Consider the following 23,793-nt stretch of genomic DNA (forward strand, 5'->3'; position numbering starts at 1 on the left):
GCTAAAAGAAACCAGAGACGGCCAGAAATAAAAGAAAAACAGTGAACGAGCCAGAAACTTTCCAGAGGAATGAAAACATCTGGAAGATTTCTTGCTTGGAGAGGCTGAAGTGCTTTCTCGGTGCACAGTGCTATGGGCGCCCAGCTGGGTGCTCCCGCGCGGGGTGCAGCACCCAGCACCCAGCACCGACCAGCGGCTGCCTGGGAACATGGCAAGATGGCAGCGTTCGGCTGCAGGAGAAAATCAAAGGGCTGCGAGGACCACGGGCACTCGGATCACAGAATCACAGAAGGGTTGAGGTGGGAAGGGACCCCCGGGTCCTCCCGGTCCTCCCTCATCACCAGGGCCCCCCGGCCGCTGCCCAGCCCCACGCCCGGGCGGCTTCCAGGAGCCCCCAGGAGGAGCCCCCAGCCCCCGCTCCCGGTGCCAAGGCTCCGGCACAGCACCGCTGCCCGGGGCTCAGGGGGAGCCTCCCGGGGGTCGGGTCCCGGGACACGGAGGGAGCGGTGGCGCTCCGGGGGCTGGCGGCCCCCCGGTGCCGGCGGGGCGGGCCGTGCGCGGCCGCACGTCCGGAGCGGGGCGGGACGAGCCCGGGACGGCCCCCGCTCGGCGGGGCGAGGGGGGTGCTGTCAGCCCGCGGCGGGGCTCCGCTCTGCTCCGCTCCGCTCCGCTCGGTGAGGCTCGGCTCGGCTCGGCGCGGGGATGGCGGTGCCGGAGCCGGACGCGCGGCTGGCGCAGGAGAAGGAGGAGGAGAGCGAGGAGGAGAGCGAGATCCTGGAGGAGAGCCCCTGCGGGCGCTGGCAGAAGCGCCGCGAGCAGGTGGGCGCCGGGCGCGGGGGCCGGGAGCCGCCGCCGGGCCCCGCGGGGCGCCGGGCTGTGCGGGGCGGCAGCGCTGCCCCCGGCCCCGCCGCATCCCGCATCCCGCAACCCGCCCCGGGCGCGGGCGGCGCTGCCGGGACCCGCTGGGCGCCCGCAGGTGCCCGCTGAGGGCGACGGCCGCGGCCGGGGGGCAGGAGCAGCCCCGCGGGGCAGCGAAGGACGGGGGCGGCCGGAGGCGCGGGGAGCGGCGCTGTGCGTGCCCCGGTGCGGGGAGCCCCGGTGCGGGGAGCCCCGGTGCGGGGAGCCCCGGTGCGGGGAGCCCCGGTGCGGGGAGCCCCGGTGCGGGGAGCCCCGGTGCGGGGAGCCGGGCCGTGCCCGGGGCAGCCGGGCGCCGCTGGAGCCGGCGGTGAGCCCCGTCCTGGAGGCTTTCGCTGGCCGTGCTCCTCGAGCCGTGCCCCGTGTCTCTGGTGCCGTGGCACGTCGGTAACCGGGAGTCTGGGGGCCGGGGAACTGCAGGAATGGGAACTTGCACTGTGGGGCATGGCGGGGATGGGGGCTGGCCCCTGCGCTACTGCCCCCAGGGCTGGAGAGTCTGATTCCTGCTCTCCAGAGAAGAGCTTTGGACCGTTGCAGCTCATCTGCCAGCCCAGGGGCCCAGCAGAGCCCTCCTGCAGTGTGTCCTGTGTTGTTCAGAGCTCCCATCATCACCCTTGACCTCTCTCCTCCAGACCTGTCCCCCAGCTCAGCGCAATGCCTCTCCCCCTGAAAGTGGAGCCTGAGTCTCCCTGCCTCTGTCAGGGCACCCAGGAATCAAAGAGATCAAAGTCAGTAGGTAAATCCTCACCCCAGGCAGAGGTGGGACAGCGATCACAGCTTCTAAAGGGCCCATCCCAGGCTAATCCTGTTCTTTATCTTCCCACTGCCTGCTAACAACCTTTCTGTAGTCCATTCAGTGCCCCACTTGGGCTGCAGGCTGTTCATGTTTTAGGCTGTCCCTCATCCCAGCCTGGGCTTTGCTGAAATGTTGATGATCTGCCTTTGTTGGTGCCACCAGCACCTGCCTTTCCTGTGTCGCTCTGTGCTTTCTGGCACTTCCACACCCACACATCACAGTTCGATCTCTCTTCCCCACTACCTCAACACCTCTGCCGTGCATCAGAGCCTCGCAGGGGTACGTTCCACATGGCTAGTGCTGCAGCCTTATGCCCCAGCACGCATGCGGTGGTGTGTGTGCTGCGTGGTGGATGCCAGGGCCTGACTCCACATTCAAAATCCCACGTTTTCTTTCCCACCTCGCCCTTTGCTCTCCTGGGGTATCAGATCCCACCTGTGCACCACATCTGAGCCAGATGCATTTTTGCCTTCTGTCATTTCCCATATCTTCTTTGGGACTGGCTTTGCTGGCACCCATCATCAGCCATCCATCCGACCACTGCACCCTGCACCCGGCAGGCGCTGAGCTCTGGCTGCTGGTGCAGGCGTTGCAGCACGTCCTCGGCCCCAGGCAGCTGCCACGTGCTGCCGGTGAGGCCTGGGGTGGCAATGGAGGAGCAGCCGGCAGACCCTGTGGTCTCTGCCAGGTGGCTCTGCGGGACAGCTGAAGGGCTGAGGAGAGCTGTCAGGAAAACAGATTTTTGGCTGAGAACACCGTGATGCTCCTGCGTTTAGACCTACAGGCACAAAATGACCTCCGCTGTGTGTTGGAAGTGAGCAATAGGGGGGAACCATTTGGGCTACGCTGGATAACTCCTGTAATTTAATGGCATCTGACCTGCAGTCACACTGTGTGTTTTCACAGAGTTCTTGGATGATGTGTGTTAATCTGTGACCCACCAAAACCATCTGAACACCCTACTTGTCCTTGGCATAGACATGGCTTGGAGGTCATTTCTTGGCTGAACAATCCCTGTCTATTTTGACCCAGAGGTGACATTTAATGGTGTATATTTTAGCATATAACTCCACAAGTGAGCTCTGAGCTCTCTGGAGCGGCATTGCAGTGGCTGGAACTGGCCCCTGGAGGTTTGTCCCCTTGTGCAGTGTGTGGGAGAGGTGGAAACAAATGAGGTGCACAGCACCACCAGTGACATTTCCACACAGAAGTTTTGGTAATTGGTCACTGTGCCGTGCCACCCGTCTGTGGTGTTTCTAGATGGAGAGCTGGGAGGGGAGGACTGACCTTTTGTGGGTGTTGCAGGACAGCAGGGGGTGGCAGGAAAGCTCGTGTGTCTTGTGTGTCTCAGTGGTTTGAGAGGTGGCCACACATCAAAGAAATGAATTACAGTGCTGCCATCACCACATCTCCTGACGAGCAAGGGGCTCATCACATCACATCTCCTGACTGTTCACCCATGGCAGAGCTGCATGCCTTGGGGAGGGGTGCGTTCAGGTGAGCAACCCAAGGAGAGCAGTCTGCTTAACAGGGACAGGGGCCATGAGCTGTAAAGCTGCCGCAACAAAAGCATGCATGAATTCAAACAGGGAAGTGGCAGCACTGCCTAACATTGCAAATGAAAGTGAAGGAAGTTTTGTGTAAGAGACTAGTTATTGCATATTCCTAGATGCTTCAGTTATGTACCAGGAAGAAAACAGTTTGCTATTTGTAAGCTGTTAGCTTCTAATGTAGATAAACAGCCATTCTGTTTAACAAACATTCAGATTTCCATAAGCACATCGAGTATTTTTACCAAAAGGGATTTTCCCTCCTTATCCTGATAATTTAGTATAATTATTTTTTTTCCTTAACTTGTTTTTGCCGCAACAGTTGAGTCCTGTGTAGGACCCGTGGTGCTGTGCTTGATCCAAGGTCCTGCTGTTGCAAGAAGGGGTCCAGAGTGGTGGGAGAGCGCAGACGTGCAGTCTGCAGCAGTGTCCAGAGCCTGGAAAGCTGAAGTGAGCAGGGGTGAGCGCCCTGTGCAGGCTTCTAATGCTTAAACCGTGGTGCCCTGTGGTGTAGGCTGAGAAGCTTGTTATGATGAATTCCTAGTGTGTATCTATTAATAACATGTACCCAAGGACTGCACCTTTGTTTTCACATGTAGCAGTTACAGCCATTCTCTGCAGCCCTACAGAGTGTGTTATTACACCCAGTTCAGGTACGGGTGCAACAGCCTGAACGTGCTGTGTGCGGTGCTGGTTCCTACCGCTGTGCTGGGTCTGGCCGTACACGCCAAAGAGGAGAATACTTCCCTGCACAACTTCCGTTGCCTGTTCATGATGCATATACTTATGATGCATATGAAGTCACAGCTTAGGAAATAGAAGCACTTAAAGTATTTTTGCAACTTATCTGGAGAAACAGTCACGTGAATCCTTCAGCGACTTCACATTCAGCATCAGCACAACCCATGTTCTGCCTCCTTCACTTCTCTCCCTGCTATTAGTGTGAAAGTACAGCAAAGGAATGCTGCTGCTGTAGACTTTTCCGTTTAGGAAGATATGTTTTTTTCAGCATTGGTTTGATGACTTCATTTACTTTTTCCACCCGTCCTGTGGAGTAAGAGTAATACGGAAGATGAAACCTGATATACTGCTTTTTAAAAAGTTTTGCAAAACTTTTCCCATGCGGTGGGGTTCCTAGTCTGATTACAGTTTCCTGAGTAAGCTCTAGCACCATGTTGCTAAAAACAAATGTTTATGTATCCATGTCGCTTTGCATTTGCAAAACCTTTATCCCTTTGGAAAGGGGGCTGTTATGCCCAGTAGACATTTACTGACTCTGCTGTTCACGAGCACTGGTACCATGGCATTAATCGGTAATGTACCCCTGGTTCAGGCCGTTTCCAGCACCTTTCTCATCCATCTCTGCAGGTGTCCCAGATGGACAGTTCTGCCTCTGGTGCTCCACACAAGAGTGTCCAGGATCAAGTGTGCCCTGGGTTGCCTTCGGCATTCCTGACCCCTTCTTTTTGCACGTGAGCACATGCTTGCTCTGGCAGGGCTCTGCTGTCGTTCACAGGACCGAATGTTAGGTCCATTCTCTGCGTGTAACCCTGACATCACAAGCCCCGCATTCTGCTCTGCAGAGCTGGCAGCTCCAGTGCAGCTGCTCATTGCTAAAATAGGGCTGGTCGCAGTTTTGCTCTAAATAGCCTATTGCTCCCCTTTTGGGCACCTTGTTTAATAAAAGGGTTAATGACTGCATGTGTAATGATACAGAGCCCTTGAACTATGAGCTTTAACCAACTTCTAAAAGCAGCAGGAGGAAGGGGGGGGAAAAGAGAAACAGGAATAGAAAGAAAGAAAGAAAAGAAATACTTAAGCAGATTTTGAAGAAAATAAAGTGACTTGAGAAAAGCTGCAAGAGGGGGAGATGTTGAAATGTTGTTATAGCTTCCCCCAGACCTAAAACTGAAAACAACATATGGAGAAATAATCTAGGATTTAATACACTGAGGTGGAAGGGGCTTCCCCCTTTTTTGGGCATTCATGATGTTTGCAGTGAGGATAACCAGTTCTGTGATACATTGTTTGGAAAGCACCCAAGTATTTAATATTTGCCACCAGAGTTATTTTTAAAAGCTGCTTTGCTGCCAGCCCTCCCAGGAGACTAGGACTTGAAGTGTGCTTTGTTGTGAAGTGCTTTTCCAGAGCAGAGGGGATCAGCTGAAGGACTTAGCTCTTTCTTTTCATGCCATCTATTTTTTTCTTCCCCTTACTGTTTTTATGTCTTTTTGTTTTTGCTGTTTGTTTAGCTTTCCAGGATGAGTTTACTTGCAAACCTGCTGGCCTCAGCTGATCAGACAGGTTCATATCATCACAAGGCTTTGCTCTGGGCTCCAGGTAGGAAGTGGAGCATCCCAAGTGGTTTTGGCTGAGGATATTAGAGTAATGAGGATATTAGAGCAAGATGAAGTTGTCTGAACTAAGGTGGCGTAAGTCACCAGTAGGTAAACTTAATGGGAAGCAGACAGTGAAGTCCTCTTCCCAGCATGTTTTCTGATAGTTTGGCAACAAACAAAACTTGGCATGCTAGATTTAGTGTCCTCGTCATCGCACTTCCAGTTTGTGTGGGCGATGAACGGGGAGACTGTTTCACCTTTTGCTTTGGGTCTGCTTTCCCTTGCTGCTTTCTCTGTTTCAAGGATCCTTTAATCCTTCATGATCTTCCTGGTCACAACAATCCTCCGCCTTGTTCTCATTGCTGAGGAGGGCGGTGACTTAGCTGGGTGGTAAAGGTTAGTGCAGAAACTTGTCCTTTTTCGTGTGGTAACATGCTTTTTTATTTCTATCCATATACTCCACAAGAATGCCTATCTGTTTACAGCTCTTTGCTCCTGGGCTACTTGATTTGCTCCTTGCTAAGACACTATCTGTCTGCTCCAGCTTCTCACCATGTCACGAATGCATGCAGCTGCTCCTTCTTTGCTCAAACTAGACACCAAAGAGCTGTTAGAATTACCAGGATTCTCCATGTTTTGACCCCTTCCTGTTTTTACCAAGCTTTTTTTTTTTTTTTTCCTTCCATTTGCATGCAGATATTTTCATTTACAGTGGCCAGACATCTCATATGAACCTTGCTAGCTTTTACACCTTAAGTGTCCCTTGTCTACTTCCTTCTTTTTTCTCTGATGTAACCTGAGATCACACATGGTCCCAGAAGCTTTTTTATTTCACTTCTGGGAGGAGGTGTCCCATGGTCATGTTACAAAACGGGTTCAAAGATGGTCAAATGCTCATTGGTTTGCTCTTCCATTTCACAAGTTAGCACAATAAGCACATGAAAGGCAGTGTTTTAGCATTCCCCAAAGTGGTCATATTGGGATCAGAAGTGAGCTCGTTACCTTTCATGGAAATGGAATTATGGCATCCTGCATGTTCAGCCTGGGTTTGCTCTACACCATCACAGCAAGAGAGCAACTACTCTCTCCATGCAGTCTAGGGGGTAAATGACACCAAATTTCTGTTAATTGGGCTAATTTATACTGGTCACTGCTTGTGCCTGTCTTGTGAAGGGTGGCATCTTCAGGATGGGCTTGGATGGCCAGCTGGTGCTCTTTCCATGAGCACTGCAAGCCCACCCCTGGGCGCTTGCCCCAGGTTCAGGTGCGTGGGCGTGGGGGCTGCAGTGGCAGGCAGGGACACCACATCTCCTGTCCTGGGGCACCTCCTCCAGCCACAGGCTCGCACCTCCCCAGGGCTGCACAGCGCCCTGGGGTAAAGCAAACGGCCTCCCCTGTCACCAGCCCAGCGTCCGTGCAGTGCCCGTCGTCTGCCCTGGTAGTAACAACATTTATGCCTGCAGGATCTCGCCTGGCTCTTATCTGGGCAGTGGAAAAATACACTTCTGTGCCACCTTCCCAGCAGTGGAAGGAGAGGTCAGGGATCTCAGGGTTTGTTCCAGCAGCCGCTGGGCGAGAGGGAAGGGCAGGAGTAGGTATGGGAGAAGGGAACCGTGCCCAGCCCTCCCACCTATGGGCAGCAGGGTCAGGCTGAGGAGATGCTGTGAATTCTGCTGGGGGAGGTTGCAGTTCTCAAGCTGGAGCCATCCTGCCACTGCTGACAGGAAGGGGACCTCATGGGGATGGGGAGGGAGAGTTCATGGAAAGAGCTGGATGAAGTGGGTGCTCCTTCTGCCCTCGGACAGCAGGTCTCTGCTGCTGTCTGTTCTGCTGTGTTGGCCACATGCCTGTTCTCCTCCCTCCATCTCTCCTGCCTGCAGTGGCGCTGGACACCTTTTTTTTTTTTTTTTTTTTTTTTTCCCCGATTGATTGGTTGCATGCCACTTCTTGCCTTCTGCCCATAACTCTGCTGCTTCTCTCCTCTTTGAGATCCACCACTCCCCCAACACTGTCCAGAACAGGGACCCCAGCACCTGCACCACTTCACTTCATCATTACACAGAAGATACAAAACTGCAGCAGAGTTTGCCTTGACCTGTGCAAGCACCCCCGGCCCCATGCGTGGCACTCCACCATCCCTGCTCAGCTGAGTCTCTGCGGTGGATAGTGCATTAGCTGTCTATCCACACTGGTCTGAACTAGTGCGAAGAATATGTTTTTGTAAGAGGTAGGATCAAATGCTTCACTGGAATCAAAATATTTTCCATCTCATGTGTTCCCTTCACCTGCTAATTGTGTAACATGATCACACAGAGAAAACAGGTTTATCTGGCAGCACAGATCCCTCATCCTGCTCCTGCTCTGTCACAGGACACTAGGCTTGGTCTGTTGTTTTGCTGTGGACTGCAGATAGCAGGAGGGGTGGATGTCACCCAGCTGCCTCTTTTGTCACAGCCTTTGGTGTACCTGCTGCCAGGTGAAATCGTGCAGCAGCACAGGCAGGCCTGGGAGATTGCTCCCTAATTGCTCAGGGCTGCTGCTCCTCCCTGCTCCCACACCAGGGACCAAAGGGCTGTTAGTGCTTGAAACAGGGCCCTAGAAGCAGAGCTCAGATCCACGCCACAGAGTCTCAGACCCCAGGCAGAGTGTTCCGAGCTCAGGATGATGGGGTTGTCAGCTGTTCACCCTAAGAATCACCAACACGTACAGCAGGGCCATGGATGAGCCTCCCTCATCTGCTGGGTGCAAGCTGCATGTGCACTGCTGCTCCCGCTGGACCTGCACCAGCTTATGCTCCTCGTGCAGTCTGCCACTGCCAATTCTTCTTGTCCTTGCCCCTTGGTAAGCTAAGGGGAGCAGCACAGGTGTTAGTGTGGCTTCAGCTATCTAAGCTCTTTTTTTCCCTTTTTACATATTTTAAAAACATTATTTCTGTATTGCAACAGTCACCCCTACCCTGTGTGTTACAGAGCGTGGGGTGCTGGAGAGAGGATTACATCCTCTGTCAGGGCCAGGGAACACAGGAGAACATCCCTGTGGTTTGGAAAGGCAAAGGGAGTCAGTCCAGCTTCAGGCTGGGAAGGGAGGCCCTGTAGAGACACAGTCCTCTGTCTCTGCTGCTTGCATGTGCTGCTCTGGGAGGACAGGCTCTGCCATCTGAGGTGTGTTCCTGGGCCTTAGCAGCACCTGTGTGCTAACTGCAACCTGAACAGAAGTCCCTTGAGAGCCCAGACCCAGCCTTTGCTGTCACCCAGGCTAATGAGATCCTGGAGCAGAGGGGCAGGTTGGGGATTTACTCTGCAAAGCATTCTCCTGCGCACATTGTGTTCCCTGCTCAGCCTTGTGACCCCAGAAAATCCTGCAGGTTCCCAGTGCCAAAAGGGATAAAATGCTGTAGTGTCATGAGGAGTCAGGTAACCTGTGCCAGCTGTGAGCATCACCATCTTCATGCGCTGCTAGTCCTTCTAGTACTGCAGTCAGGGGGTTCTGCTCCATGGCAGAGCAGTGCTGACACTGCTCCCCGGGCCATGAAGCACAGAGGCTGTGACCTGTGGCTCCAACAAATACCTGCAGTCATTGTGTCACCAGGGGGACACATGCTATCCTCCATGCTATCCTCCGCCTCCCACAGTAGTCAGGGAGCGCTGATCTAGATGGCGTGAAGGGTGGATGGAGGACAGGGTTATGTTTCTGCTGAGGGATAGGGCCAGCATGTGCGGGTGTCTGGAAGGACACAGGAGACGAGCAGTCCCCTCTCTTCCAGGTGCTGTGTCCATGTCTTCTCCCTCTGCCAGAGCCACCCCAGAAGAGTAACAACCCATCATGTCCTTCTGTTCTCCAAAACAGGCCTCTCCCAGTGGTAGCAGAAATGCCTGCCCATTGCTTTTCTGGCCTTCCTTGTTTAACCAGTGCTCTCCCGAGGCCCCAACACTATATCACTAAGCCTTCTGTTGACAGTTTCAGTCTCCATAATATGAAAAGCACAAAAGGGAGTGATATATTGTAAGATGCAATCTGATCTTTTGTAAACCTTCACTTACTTGTCCCCAGTGATCTCTCCAGGCAGGCCTCAGCTCCTGCCAAGGGCTTTCTGGAAGCAGCCTGAACAGGGAATTTTCCCAGTCTGGCTTTAGAGTTAGTCCAAATCCACGTGGTGTCCACAGAGCCCCTGAAAGGCTTGGTATCAGATAATGACAGTAACCTTCAGCCAGCTCCTTTTGCCCTCAGTCACCTGTATGTTTACATGCAGCATTTATTTATTTATGCAGTCTGAGAGCTCAGCGTACAAGACAGCTGTTCAGTGTGTTTTTTTTTGTTGCCATTCAGCACAAGACTGAGTGTGTTCACATCCCTGTGCTGAGAGCTCACGTCAAGTTCTCGGTGTGGCCCAGGGGCGGGAGGCACCCATCAGCACCCACTTCATCAAGGGTGGGAACAGTGGGTATGCGGGTCTGGGGTCCTGCAGGCTGGGTCCCTCATTGCAACACAGAGAGGTGGGTAGAGGTGACACCAGAGCTTTTCATCCCTAGCCGTGCCTTCGAGCCAGGCATCAGTAACCTCAACACAGTGCTGTGCAGCTCCTGCATGTCCTCATGGTGATGGAGAGGCTGTCAGGGCCATGCTCCCCAGCTGACATTTTGCTTGAGGCCTCATGGCCACTAGCTGGGTTCAGGACAGGATTTCTGTCAAGACCATGAGAGGATTTTTGAGCGGCATTGTTTGAGAGAGGCAGAAGAGCAGCTTCATGGAGTACTCAGACCAGTGGCCCCCTCATGGTTCATGGGTGCTTGCCCCCAGCCGCCCTCCCTCCCGGCAGAGCCTCCATTGAGACCTGCCTTGGCTCGGTGCTGGCTGGTCGTACTGGAGCCCAGGCAGGCTGTGGGGGCTTGCGGGAACGGCTGAAGCCGGCAAGGCCAGCTGGCCCCATCACTGGCTGTGCTGGGCTTTGTGCGAAGCACGTGGAGCCTGTGAGAAGAGAGAACAAATAATAGAGGTGCTTTGTGCCTCCGCAGCAGGAACTGGGCCACAAGCTGGCCGTCTGTTCCCTGCTAATGAGCTGGGGGTGCTGTGTGACCCTTCCGTGCCTGCACCCACAGCTGCCCCGTGCTGTAGCAGTCCAAGCCCCGGTGGTGGGACGCTGCGTGCTGGCCCCTGGCAGCAGCAGAACAATCCTGCTTTTCATCTGGCTGTGGCAGCTCTGCGCCGCCCCTGCCACATGTCAATGGGAGCGGGCAGCACTGCCTCTGCCCAAGCTGCAGCAGCTGGCAGGGTGACCCCAACCCGCTGGAGAAGGGAAGGAAGATCAGGGGCTGGCAGGGTGACTCCAACCCGCTGGAGAAGGGAAGGAAGATCAGGGGCTGCAGGTGAGCTCCTGTGCAGCGGTGCTCATGGGGGAAGAGCAAGAGCAGTGACTGCGTGCAGCCAGCGCAGCCAGCAGTTCAGGATACAGCAGGCACCTTTCTGGGCAGGTGGGACCCTGGTCCTTGGTGAGGGTGTCTCCATGCTAATGAACCCTTACCAGAACTGGGTGCCTTTTGAACAGGTTTTCTGTGGGCTGGAGCTGGGCTCCCACTGTCCTGGGGATGGGCAATCTGGTGCTGGCCTCGAGGCAAGTTCAGCAGTGACCTGGCACAGGGGCAGGGCTGCTGTAGCTGTGTCTATGCTGGATGTGGCTCACAAAGGTGATGATGACAGAGCTGCTCTCCGCAGGGCTCAGGGATGCAGCTCTGTGACCTTTGGGGATGGAAACTCATCAGACAGACCCCGGGGCATGAGGAAGTGACCCCGCTCACCTCAAGACATTAAAAGATGTCACAGCTTTGGTTTGTCTGCACCTTCCAGTTTGCCCCATCCATTGTGAGTGTCTGTGGTCATCAGCTGCAAGTGTGGGTTGCTCCCCAACATCTACTGGGATGTGGAGTCCCTGTGGGGTCTGTGTGCAAGAGTGGTGCTGGCAGGTGGTTGCTGTGGCCAGCTTCTCTCTGGGCTGGAAGAGAGGAGAGGGGCTGTCCTGGCAGCTGCTCTGAATCACTGGCTCTGTCTTGCACGCTCGTGTCCTAGAGGAGCGGTACTGGCTGCTGCGGGACCCGAGCTCCCAGGCAGGCAGGTCCTGAGGGCCAGGCAGGGCAGGCAGCAGGCTGGGGGTTTGCTCTGCTCCCTGTGTCCTGGGGAGAGCCTCCTATGGGCAAGGATCCTGCTCAGGAGCAGGATGCTGAAGTCCACCAACATCGAAGCAGCATGTTTCTCTGCACAGGGCTCCCAGTGGGGCTGGGAGCTGGGGGCAGGGCATGCTCCTCGGCAGTCTCACACTTTCCTGTGCCTTGCAGGTGAATCAGGGAAACATGCCAGGCATCCAGAGCACCTTCCTTGCCATGGACACAGAGGAGGGTGTGGAAGTGGTGTGGAATGAGCTGCTTTTCACTGACAAGAAGGCCTTTAAAGCGCACGAGGTGAGCCATCCCCTCCCGCTGGAGAGTGTGCCCCCAGCCCCGTGTTTCCTCTGTACCCCAAACCCAGCTTTCCCTGTGACCTGGACCCAGCCTGCTTCTCAGTCCCAGCTGCCCTCGCTCTCTGAGGTGTTCTGACGAGTCCCAGGAGCTGCCACCTCACCTGTCCCCTCTTTGCCCATAGGAGAAAATCAAGACCATGTTTGAGCAGCTGGTGCTTGTGGATCACCCCAACATTGTGAAGCTTCACAAATACTGGCTGGATGTGAAGGACTCGAAGGCGCGGGTAAGGAGGACTTGGAGAGGGGGTGTCTGGGGGTGCCAGGCTAGATGGATGCCGGTGGGATCCGACCCCCCTTCCTTCTCTGGGACACCGTGGCCAGAAGCCTGCTCTCAGCCTTATGCAGAGCCCCACTCAGGCTGTGTGCTGGTGCTGCCCATGGGCTGCACTCAGTGCTGGCTGTGCAGGGAGGCTGGAAAGCTGACACCTCTGTCCTCTCTCAGGTCATCTTCATCACAGAATATGTGTCCTCAGGGAGCCTGAAACAGTTCCTGAAGAAAACCAAGAAAAACCACAAGGCCATGAATGCCAGGGTAGGTTTCCTGAGAGCACATAGGAAGCGTCCCAGGTGAATTGGGTGGCTCTGTGCCTGCTGGGTGAAGATCTCTTACAATGCAGAGCGAGTGCATGTGGTCACTCCCTGAGTCACCCAGATGAGAGTTCTGGGGGCCCCATGCTGGACCTCAAAGCTCTCGCCTGCAATTTGAGCTCACTACCACACCAGTGCAGTTATGTACTCACAGAACTGGAACTTACTGTTGGTGCAAACTACGTGCACGTTCCCCATAACCACAGCTAGCTTTTGCCCCCTCTTGTGATGTGCCCTTCCATGCTCCCACCAGGGTTTTGGTGCCCTGGAGAGCTCTGTCTGATAAGGATTGCGGCACCCATGTTCTCAGCTCTGATGGTGTTCTTTGAACAGGGATTTGAGAGGAGACTGTTGGGGCTGGGACACTGCATGGGTCATCTTTGAGTAACAGTCCCTACAGGGCTAGTGGAGGGCTGATTTCCCCAGTTTCTGGTGATAGGTAGGACTGACCTTATCTGCTGCTGGGCTCTGATGTGTGCCCTGTCTGATGGAGAGCTCTGGTCTCTGCTCTAGGCCTGGAAGCGCTGGTGCACCCAGATCCTGTCTGCTCTCAGGTAAGCTCGCTGCCACCGGCCATCCTCCTTCTGGCTGGGCACCGGCAGCACACTCAGGACTGTGTACGTCCCCAGCTTCCTGCACTCCTGTGAGCCTCCCATCATCCACGGCAATCTCACCAGTGACACCATCTTCATCCAGCACAACGGGCTCATAAAGATTGGTTCAGGTAGGATGCTGCTGCTTGTGCAGCCCTGTGGCTCTGAGTGCTTATGGGGAGGATCAGCGGGAGGGAGGTGCCAGCTGAGGGAGACTCAGAGCCAGGGAGGCAGAGGGGCTGAGCAGGGTGTGATGAGGGGGTGCTGGCTGGGGAAGAGGTGAGAGCTGCAGGGTCCCTTGGGGGATCACCTGAGCGTCACCCACATGTGCATCATCTGTGCAAAGTGTAGCATTACCTTCTCTTCTGTTTGTGTCCTCTGCTCCACGCCTTCTTACTTACCTTCTTTGGGATCGACACTGACCGGCAGTTTGGCACAGGGTGTTTGCAAATGGTGAGTGTCCCTCTGCCACCTCTCCAGCCCATCTGTCCCATCACCCATCACTGGGTGGACTTCATCACTGCGTGGGCTCCCCAGTGGGCTCTGGGCACCTCTTGGCAGTGAGGACCTACAGCACCAAGGGGTGGTCCTGGGCTCTACAGGCAGGAGGGGAATTTCTGCTCCCACTGCAGGAGCAGGGGTCTCCTGGGAGACTGAGCACCCCCCAGGTGGTCTGCTTGGTCTCTTTGTGGGCAGGGGCACACCCTGAAATCCCTTCTACCCTGGAGCCCCCACCTGTGCTCCAGGTGCTCCTGGGGAACCAACTCGGAAGAGCCATGTCTCAGAGCATTTATTGTTCCCCTTGCAGCCCTTCCAGACGACCTGCGAAGCCCCATCAGGATTGAGAGGGAAGAGCTGCGCAATTTGCATTTCTTTCCCCCGGAGTATGGCCGTGAGTCCCACTCTGTCTGCCAGGGGGTGCAGGCAGAGCGAGGCCCCGGGGGTTGGAGGGGTCTGTGCACAGCGTGGGCGCAGCGGGTTTGCTACAATACGGAGCTATTCAGTGCATTCATAACTAAAGCTCTCAGCCATGAGTCACAGAAGATCTTGTGACTGTGATAACATTGTAGGTAGAGTTTAGTGTTGATTAGTGCAGAGCTGTACATGGGGGAAAATCTTGTGCCTATACGGTAATGGACTGTGCATTAGCTATTACTGGTTAGGAACAAGGTTTCAGTATGACCACAGATGGCTCTCTGAAAAGGTTATGGCTCAGCAACACTCAAAAGCATGTAAAATTACAGGGACCAGGGAAAAAGGAAGGAGTAAGGAGTCTTTGTGCCATGTGCAAAATCAGTGTGATCCCCATCATGAACATTCTGGGGCAAATTTGAGGGGAGTAAATGGGAAAGTTTTGTGCAGGGTATCTGGGAGAAAAAGCATGCCAGGGGTAGGAGAAGCAGGCACGAGCAGAGGCGCAGGCAGAGTGAGGCTGGCTGGGCAGGGAGAGAGTGCAGTATGTGGGGAGGTGTCTATAGGGCCAAGGCATTGGGCACATTATTCCCAATGTGAGTGGGTGATGGCTTCTGCCTCTGGCATGATGTGCTTTTGGCTTGGTTTTGCAGAAAAGGCTGATGGGACTGCTGTGGACATCTTCTCCTTTGGGATGTGTGCACTGGAGGTACGGAGTAGGGCTGCTGCAGAGCCTGGGAATCTGCAGGGACTCCTGCTTGAGAGGTTTGCCCTTGTGGACCCTGCTGGCTGGCCTTGGGAGCTCCCCAAGAGGTCTCCCTGCCTTTCTGTGAGCTGGGAATCCCTTGAAGGGATGGAGACATCGCTTATGGGTGCAGCGAAACAGCCACTACTGCCATGGCCCAGCCCTGGGCACAGCAGAGAGCTTCACTTACCCCTCCTGTGCCCAGCTGGAGCACCTCAGCCGCCTCTGACGGTGTCTCTGCAGGCTGTGGCAGCCCCAGGAAGGGTCAGGGTGGAGGGCAGTGACGGGCTGTGCTGCTCCAGGGGGACATGCACTGCCCTGCACAGCTTGTCCAGGCAGACTGTGGGGCTGTTGGTGCTCTCTGTGTTGCCCACCCCTCTGCACCGTGCCCAGAGAGCAGCACCCTGCATCTGCTCCCTGTGTGGGCAGCCTGGAGTGCTGGGGTGCAGAGAAACAGGCCCCAAGGGCAGAGCTGCCAGGGAGCCCTGAGAAATCTGGACCTTGTGGACAGAGGGGTGCCAGGGCCTGAGGCAGACCTGGCTGAGCTGTGCGTCCTGCTGAGGGGCTCCACCGCTGCCACCCTGGCAGGGGGCATCCCTTGGGAAGCCCTGAAGGACGGAGCCAGGGCTCGGCTGCCTGCAGACACAGCTGCGCTCCTCCTTCCCCAGATGGCAGTGTTGGAGATCCAGACCAACGGGGACACACGAGTCTCGGAGGAGGCAATCGTGCGGGCACGACATTCTCTGGACGATCCCAACATGCGGGTGAGTGCAGCCAGTCGGGCCTGGGGCTGCAGCCTGACCCACCAGAGAGGCTCAGGCGTCCCTCCTGGGGGCAACTCCCCCTCCTCGGACACCTCCTCTTGGCGGGCATCTGAAGGACAGAGGCAGCCTGGTGCTCCCGTGCGCTCCAGGTGACAGTGGCACTTGGAAAGGGGCACAGACAGCAACCTCTTGGAAACCAGAGGGCAGCCAGTCTGGTGGGCTGAAGGGCACAGGAATTCTTCCACCTGGGCAGGTCAGGATGGCAGGAAGATCCCCACCCGTTTCCCAGTCCTGCCAAGTAGTGATGCTGTGTAAATTCCCAATAGGTGCCCATGTACATGCATGTGCCCACACACACGCATGCTGTACAGATGTGGCCAACTGAAAACAGGTCAGCAGAGACTGGGGAGCGCCGCATTCATGGCACCCACATAGATACAGACAGTGAATAGCTGCATTCTGCTTCTAAGGACCTACGCTGAGGGCGATCCCTTTTGCAGGTCACTGGGGGGTCAGCCCTGTCCTATGGGTCTCCCTGTTACCAAGTGAGCCCTGAGGTCTCTCTGGTCTCTTGTTCCCCACCCCAAGCATTCATTTTACTTACCAGCTAGCCTGGCTTGATGTTCACTAGAGGATGTCATGCAAACTCATGCCGTGCATACTTATGCCATGCATTAGAGATTAGGAGGAAATTCTTCATTCAGAGGGTGATGAGGCACTGGAACAGGTTGCCCAGAGAGGTTGTGGATGCCCCATCCCTGGAGGTGTTTAAGACCAGGTTAGACGAGGCCCTGAGCAACCTGATGGCATCCCTGCCTATGGCAGGGGGGTTGGATCTAGATGATCTTTGAGGTCAGAACTAGATGATCTTTGAGGTCCCTTCCAACCCAAGCCATTCTATGATTCTGTGGTTCTATGATACTTAGGAACAGAGTTTAATAAGAAAACAAGACAGATTGAAGAGACCAGGTGCAGGGCTCAGCCAGAAAAGCGCACTGACCTGCAGCATGCATCTTTTACCCTCTCCACGTTCCTCCCTGATCCACTCAACCCCTCCCTTCCTCCTCCTTTGGCCCATCCCTGAAACATCCCATAAGTTTGTACATGCCCCACATTATCTCGTTTGATCCCAGAATTCCCCCAGACATCCCAAAATAAATCTTGTCCCCCTTTACACGGCAGTCCCCTTGTTTGCACAGCGTCCCTGAGAGTTTCTTTTGCTGAGCCATTAGCACCAGGGGCAGACAGTGTCACTGCTCACTGCTGGTGGCCGTGGGGGGCTAGGCTGTGTGGGCACCCACACAAACATCTCTCCTCTGGTCCTCTTTTTGTCTTTGTGTCTGTTCTGAGCAGCCCTAGCCAGCTACCTGTACAGAAACAGCAAGGGGCACTTGAAGGGGAAAGGCCCTAGAGTGCAGAAGAAGCATGTGTCATGCAAAGCTGAGGATCTTGCTTTTCTGCCATCAGGGAGCAGAAATGGGCAGACGCCTCCCTCCTCCCCTGCTGCTGTCAGGAATCCCTCCAGCTGGCTCCATCCACCCTTTCTCCAGACGCACCAGCATCTCTTTGGAGGGCTGCTGCTCTCAGAGCTGACCCTGGCTGGCTGCCACGATACACCCTTGCCTTTTCTCCTTACCTCTAGGCTTGCATTGCATACTCCTACCTGGATGACAGCAAGCCAGGAGCAGAGGTCCTGCAGCTGGACTGTTGGTGGATAGCCAGCAGAATGCTGCCCACCTGCAGCACCCTCAGTATTGGTGCTGTGCTGCGGGAAGCAGCTGCTCACATCTGCTTCCCATGAGAGGCAGCCAGGGCTGGCATTGATGCAGATGAAGCAGGACCACATCCTGCTTTGTCTCCAGTTTATGCCTTTTATTTGACCCTCAGGAGTTCATTCTGTCATGCTTGACCCTCAACCCAGACAAGCGACCGACGGCTAACAGCCTGCTCTTCCACCGTGTTCTTTTTGAGGTCCATTCCCTTAAGCTGCTGGCAGCACATTGCTTCATCAACAACCAGTGTGAGTAACTGTGAGAGATCACTCTGCCCCATTCGAGCTTGTATGCCAGCCCCAACAGAGCCTGAAGAAAAAGGCAGTGACCCACAGACCTTCCCTGGGCACTATGCTGCAGGAACCCCATGTGCAGGACCTCCCAGCTGATGCCCTTTTCTGGCTTTGCCCTAGATCTGATGCCAGAGAATGTGGTGGAGGAGAAGATAAAGGAACTGGACCTGAACATGGTGATGGCAGAGATCCGGCGAGAGGGTCGGCCTGGAGCACAGTGGAGGTGAGAATTAGCAGGGTGATTTTGGAGCAGACAAAGGTTTGAGCCCAGGATTTTTATCCAGTGTGATGATCCTGGCATTGTGGTGTAGACTGTGCTGCTCTTCTCTCCTGCTTCCCCCAGTAATCTTCTTGTTCTGCTTCTCTTCCAGGTACTCAGAGGTTTCCTTCCTTGAACTTGACAAATTCTTAGAAGATGTCAGGTAGGTTGTGGGCATGTCCCCAGGATCCCATTATTCACCCCATTCTTTGGGCCTGTGCTCCTGTTGAGAAGTCTTCCTTCTCTCCAGAAGAGCACCTACATCTGAATTGCTTGTCCCCTACTCCCTACTAACTCTGGAGTGCAGTTTGAGAGGGTGGCAGTTGATCTGGGCGAGCCATGCAGGTGACCATGCTAAACCTTTGAAAGCACAGACAAACAAGCTGCAATATCTGGAAGCATTGCTTGGCACTGCGGTGGCTCCAGAAAGACAAATAGCCCTGACTGCAGACATGAAAGTGGTGCTGGTTGACCTGCAATGTGTACACCCAGCTTCCATCCATGGTGTCTCTCTGCCTTCCGCTCCCTGGACAACAGGGAGGCAGGGTCAGGGGCCTGTGCTGCAGCACATGTGGAGCGTCCCGTTTTTAGGACAGTGCTTGGTCATTCCTTGGAGCCCCTCTGTGACTCCCCGTGCGTGGGTGAGCAGAGCTGGGTTGCAGTGCCAGGTGAGGTGAGCTCAGAGGTCTGCCGCCTCCTCACTGTGCTACCTGCCTGTGCTACCTACCAGTGCTGCTGCTCCATGGCTTCAGCCCCCCTGCTTCATGACCCTCCCTGCAGACCTTCTCCAGGGCTGTAAGAGGACAGGGCTCAGTTGTTTGTCCTCTCTCTGTGTCTGCACAGGAATGGGATTTATCCTCTGATGAACTTCGCTGTTTCCAGACCCCATGCCCTCCCACGCGCACTCTCCCAGCCCCAGGAGGACACTCAGAAAGCCAAGACCCCTACCCCAGAGCCCTTTGATGTGGAGACCAGGAAGGTAAGGTCAGATCCAGGTGGTGACAGTTCTCCACTAGGAGTAAGCATAACGTCTCCATTCCTGACACCTTACTGCAGGATCTCTCCTGTTAGCCACGCACTGAACTCTAGCTCGGGTGAGAGCTGTTCTTGGTGCATTGGCTGCCCCAGGGCTGCGACGCTCCTTCTGGCTGGAGCTGGTGATGTCCATTTCACCCGAGACCGTCTGGAGCAGCCCCATTGCTTCTGATTCTTTGGCTCTGCCTTCCTTCCTCACACATCCACAGGCAGCTTGGTGGCACAGCATCTCCTGTTCCCTGTTGCAGGGGTTCAGATTTGAAACCTCCTCCTCGTTTGATCAATTGATCATCGGTATCAAATTTGGTCCTAACAGTATCTGAGAGCAACCGAGATGCCATCTGAGATCAGGGCCTGTTCTGCCTGTCACTGCAGACGAGATTGCTTGACCTGACACTGAAGTCCCAGGCAGCAAGGTTGTTGCAAGCGGGTATATGGATCTCAGATGGGAGTGGAAGGGTGGAGGGCAAGGGAGGCCCAACACTACGCCAGGGTGCTTTATGCAGCAGTGAAGCCTTCCAAACCCACGATGTAATCCCTTGCTGAACAGAGCACGTCAATGCTGCAGCATGGGACCGTGTGCTCTGAGGAAGATGGGGCTGATTGGAGGCATCCAGTAAAGAACAAAGCTGGAAAACTTGCCTTGTTAGAAAAGCCCAAGAACTGGCACTGTTTGGCTTAAGGAAGAGAAGACAGAGTGGAGATGGACTGAAGTATGCAAGTGATTGTCACAGCAAGAGAACAGGCGCTCGTTCATCACCTGGGGGACAGAACAGAGTATCACTGGTATAAACTGCAGGGAGGATGCTAGGAGGAGGTTTCTGATGGTGGTAAGAATGAATGGGCAGCTGGGAAGGGGCAAAGTCCCCGCTTGTGGAAATCTAGCTCAGGTCAGAAATGTTTTGGGAGAGGCCGAGGACAGGTGGGTCTGGTCTGGGGCAGGATTGTATCCTGATATCCCTTTCAGCCCTTATTTTTGGGGATTCTGTGGTGGCAGTGTACTTTTGCAGGCTTCTTTCATGATTTACTCTATTATTAATGTACTAGAGTCAGTTTCAGGTGCCAGGACTAGGATCTGCAAGATAATCTCTGTCTCCCAGGTTCTTGGATTTCACTCAGTGTCTCTGAATCAATGACTCTGTATCTATTTGTCTAATGGTTGTTTGCAGGAAGGGTGGGCAACATGGATTTGACAGCATTTTGAAATGACAGATCCACCACTTCTCTGAGGAGCAGGTTCCTGGGATTAATCACTGCTACCGAGGGAACTGTGTGTGCTTCATTTCCCATTGAGACCAGCCTGGACTTGGTTTCCAGTGCTGAGTCTTGTTCTGTCATGCAGTTATTCAAGTGGGAAGGGACATCAGTAATCTAACTGGGTCCCGAAAACCTCTGAGGATGGAGATTCCATAACCTTCTAACTTCCCCAGCCTCTCCTCCCAGCGTAAGTGCTCCAGCCCAGCCTCATTATGCTGGCACTCCATTGAACTTGCTCCACTTTATCAATGTAATTTGTCTATTGGAGGCTAAATATTGGGTCTACCCCTGGATGTAGACCCCTATGTAGACCCCCTGTGGCAGGGGGGTTGGAACTAGATGATCTTTAAGGTCCCTTCCAACCTGAGTCATTCTGTGTAATTAAACAAATGCTGAGCATAGGGGAATAATTCCTTCCCTCAGTATGCTGGCTGTGCCCATGGGGAGACAAGGTTGTTGGCTGCTGTCGTCAGGGCACGGCTTGAGCATGGCACTTCTTATCATGACTTCAGTCTCCTGAACTGCCAGCCATCTTTGAGATTAGGCAGAGGAACTCACAGGTCCGTATGCACCTCTGTTTTTCAAAATAATAATAATAACAACAACAATAACAAAACATTTTGGACCTGTTATTTCCCTATACAGGGTATTTCCCTGTACTGACACTTTTAGGTCATTCATCATCAATCACCAATGGCACTATCTTTGTGTTGCCATGGATGGAACAAATGGAATTTCATACTTATATTGAATTAATGTTAAAAGTGCTATGGAGGACTGAACCTAGTTCTCATTCCTGCAAGGTTCTGTGAAATGCCTTCCTTCAAAAAGTATATCATCAGCAGTTTCTTCATAACATTCTGAGAATCAGCTTTCAGTGCACTTAAGTTATGCTTTATTCATAGTGTTCAGTGTTTATTTTTAGATTGAGTGCTGTGGTGCTCAGTTGGGTATGTTAGAGAAATGTAAATGTAAACCTAAGCATTTATGTCTTCTCCCCTCTTTGCATTTGTTATATACTTGTAATAGGTTATATGCTTTTTCACCTGGTGCCTCAAGGAAAGTGCTGCAAGTATGTTATCTGTCTGACCAATGTGTTCAACAACTGTTTAAAAAACAAACAAACAAACACACAAACAAAACACGTAGTTTTTCCTCAAATTGACAAAGGAGTAGTGATCTCAAAGGCGCTAAGTTTCTACACATTTCATGAAAACTTGCAGCTGGGCAAACCTGCAAGTCCCAAACAAACGTGGCTGCAGTGCAGACTCTGTTCTGGGAGGCAGCAGCAGGATGCCCAGCAAGCCCCCATGGACAGACCTGTGCCATGCCTGCTGCATCCCTTGTGCAGTTGTCAAGGTAGGGATTGTGCAGGAGGGGCTGCGGCACTGCATGGGAAGAAAAAGAGGGTTTATGACCTTTGGAAAAGAGGGCGGGCCACTCAGGAGGACTATAAGGATGTTGCGAGGCTACGCAGGAACAAAATTAGAAAGGCCAAAGCTCATCTGGAGCTCAATCTGGCTACTGCTGTTAAAAAAAGATAAAGAAATGTTTTTAAAAATAAAAAACACAAAAAGGAGGACTAAGGAGAATCTCCATCCTTTACTGGATATGGGGGGGAAATTTTGTGACAAGAGATGAGGAAAAGTCTGAGGTGCTTAATGCCTTCCTTGCCTCAGTCTTTAGCGGCAAGAGCAGTTGTTCTCTGGGTGCCCAGCGCCCTGAGCTGGTGGAAGGGGATGGGGAGCAGAATGTGGCCCTCATAATCCATGAGGAAATGGTTGGTGACCTTCTACAGCATGTAGATGTATGCAAGTTGATGGGGCCAGATGGGATCCACCCGAGGGTACTGAGAGAACCGTTGGAAGTGCTGACCAAGCTGCTTTCCATCATTTATCAGCAGTCCTGGCTATCAGAGGAGGTCCTGCTTGACTAACCTGATCTCCTTCTGTGACAAAGTGACATGCTTGGTAGATGAGGGAAAGGCTGTGGATGTGGTCTACCTTGACGTCAGTAAGGCTTTTGACAATGTTTCCCATAGCATTCTCCTCAAGAAACTGGCTGCTCATGGCTTGGACTGGTGTACGCTTCATAGGGTTAAAAACTGGCTGGATAGCCGGGCCCAAAGAGTTGTGGTGAATGGAGTCAAGTCCAGTTGGAGGCCGGTCACTAGTGGCGTTCCCTAGGGCTCGGTGCTGGGGCTGGTCCTCTTTAATATCTTTATCGATGATCTGGATGAGGGGATCGAGTGCACCCTCAGTAAATTCACAGATGACACCAAGTTAGGTGCGTGTGTCGATCTGCTTGAGGGTAGGAAGGCTCTGCAGGAGGATCTGGATAGGCTGCACCGATGGGCTGAGGCCAACTGCACGAAGTTCAACAAGGCCAAGTGCCGGGTCCTGCACCTGGGGCGCAATAACCCCAAGCAGAGCTACAGGCTGGGAGAGGAATGGTTGGAGAGCTGCCAGGCAGAGAAGGACCTGGGAGTGATGGTGGATAGTCGGCTGAATATGAGCCAGCAGTGTGCTCAGGTGGCCAAGAAGGCCAACAGCATCCTGGCTTGTATAAGAAGCAGTGTGACCAGCAGGGCGAGGGAAGTGATTGTTCCCCTGTAATTGGCTCTGGTGAGGCCGCACCTCGAGTACTGTGTTCAGTTTTGGGCCCCTTGCTACAAGAAGGACATCGAAGTGCTAGAGTGTGTCCAGAGAAGGGCAACAAAGCTGGTGAGGGGTTTGGAGAGCAATTCCTACGAGGAGCAGCTGAGGGAGCTGGGCTTGTTCAGCCTGGAGAAAAGGAGGCTCAGGGGCGACCTTATTGCTCTCTATAGGTACCTCAAGGGAGGCTGTAGCAAGGTGGAGGTTGGTCTGTTCTCCCACATCCCTGGTGACAGGATGAGGGGGAACAGGTAAAGTTGCACCAGGGGAGGTTTGGGTTGGATATTAGGAAAAACTTCTTTACTGAAAAGGTTGTGAGGCATTGGAATGGGCTGCCCAGGAAAGTGGTGGAGTCACCATCCCTGGAGGTCTTTAAAAGACGCTTAGATGTAGAGCTTAGTGATATGGTTTAGTGGAGGACTTGTTAGTGTTAGGCCAGAGGTTGGACTGGGTGATCTTAGAGTCTCTTCCAAGATCTCTGTGATTTTATGGAGTAAACATCAGAACCTGGAGCTTATGCGTGTGCGTGGAGAAAGCAGGGAAAGGCAACTGGATGGTGCAGAGTGCAGACAACCAGGCTGCCTTTCTTCTTGAGTCTGATTTACCTCCTACTTTGCCAGAGGCCCTGGCAAAGGCCAGCTTTTACCTGTCTTCCATCTTTCTTAGGGATCATACTTTTGGCCCACTGAAAAATTTGCTTTTAAATAGTTTTGCATTTCAGTCACATTTTTGCTCACATTTTTTTCTCCTAGAAAAATTCACTTAGAATCACCCTTAGCTCTCTGACAGTAGCTCTGAAAGTACTAATCCTGA

The 23,793-nt window shown here is 53.8% G+C and overlaps 1 protein-coding gene across 2 annotated transcripts in view; it reads left to right on the plus strand.

The window, feature by feature from the left end:
- The first annotated feature begins 597 nt into the window (after positions 1-597).
- Positions 598-23,793, plus strand: part of NRBP2 (nuclear receptor binding protein 2) — a 30,601-nt gene continuing 7,405 nt past the window's right edge. For both annotated transcript variants that reach the window (XR_014689532.1, XM_084509234.1), the window contains exons 1-14: positions 598-819; positions 11,927-12,049; positions 12,231-12,332; positions 12,551-12,640; positions 13,210-13,250; positions 13,326-13,420; positions 13,719-13,742; positions 14,098-14,181; positions 14,855-14,910; positions 15,615-15,710; positions 17,598-17,730; positions 17,896-17,998; positions 18,147-18,197; positions 18,878-19,013. Coding sequence is in view for 1 of the 2 variants with exons in the window: in XM_084509234.1 (XP_084365360.1) it covers positions 703-819; positions 11,927-12,049; positions 12,231-12,332; positions 12,551-12,640; positions 13,210-13,250; positions 13,326-13,420; positions 13,719-13,742; positions 14,098-14,181; positions 14,855-14,910; positions 15,615-15,710; positions 17,598-17,730; positions 17,896-17,998; positions 18,147-18,197; positions 18,878-19,013 (1,251 nt within the window). In the remaining variant the exon portion in view is untranslated. The remainder of the gene's footprint in view (positions 820-11,926; positions 12,050-12,230; positions 12,333-12,550; positions 12,641-13,209; positions 13,251-13,325; positions 13,421-13,718; positions 13,743-14,097; positions 14,182-14,854; positions 14,911-15,614; positions 15,711-17,597; positions 17,731-17,895; positions 17,999-18,146; positions 18,198-18,877; positions 19,014-23,793) is intronic.

The sequence above is a fragment of the Aythya ferina genome (assembly GCF_964211825.1).
Source record: "Aythya ferina genome assembly, chromosome: 2".
Lineage (NCBI taxonomy): Eukaryota > Metazoa > Chordata > Aves > Anseriformes > Anatidae > Aythya > Aythya ferina.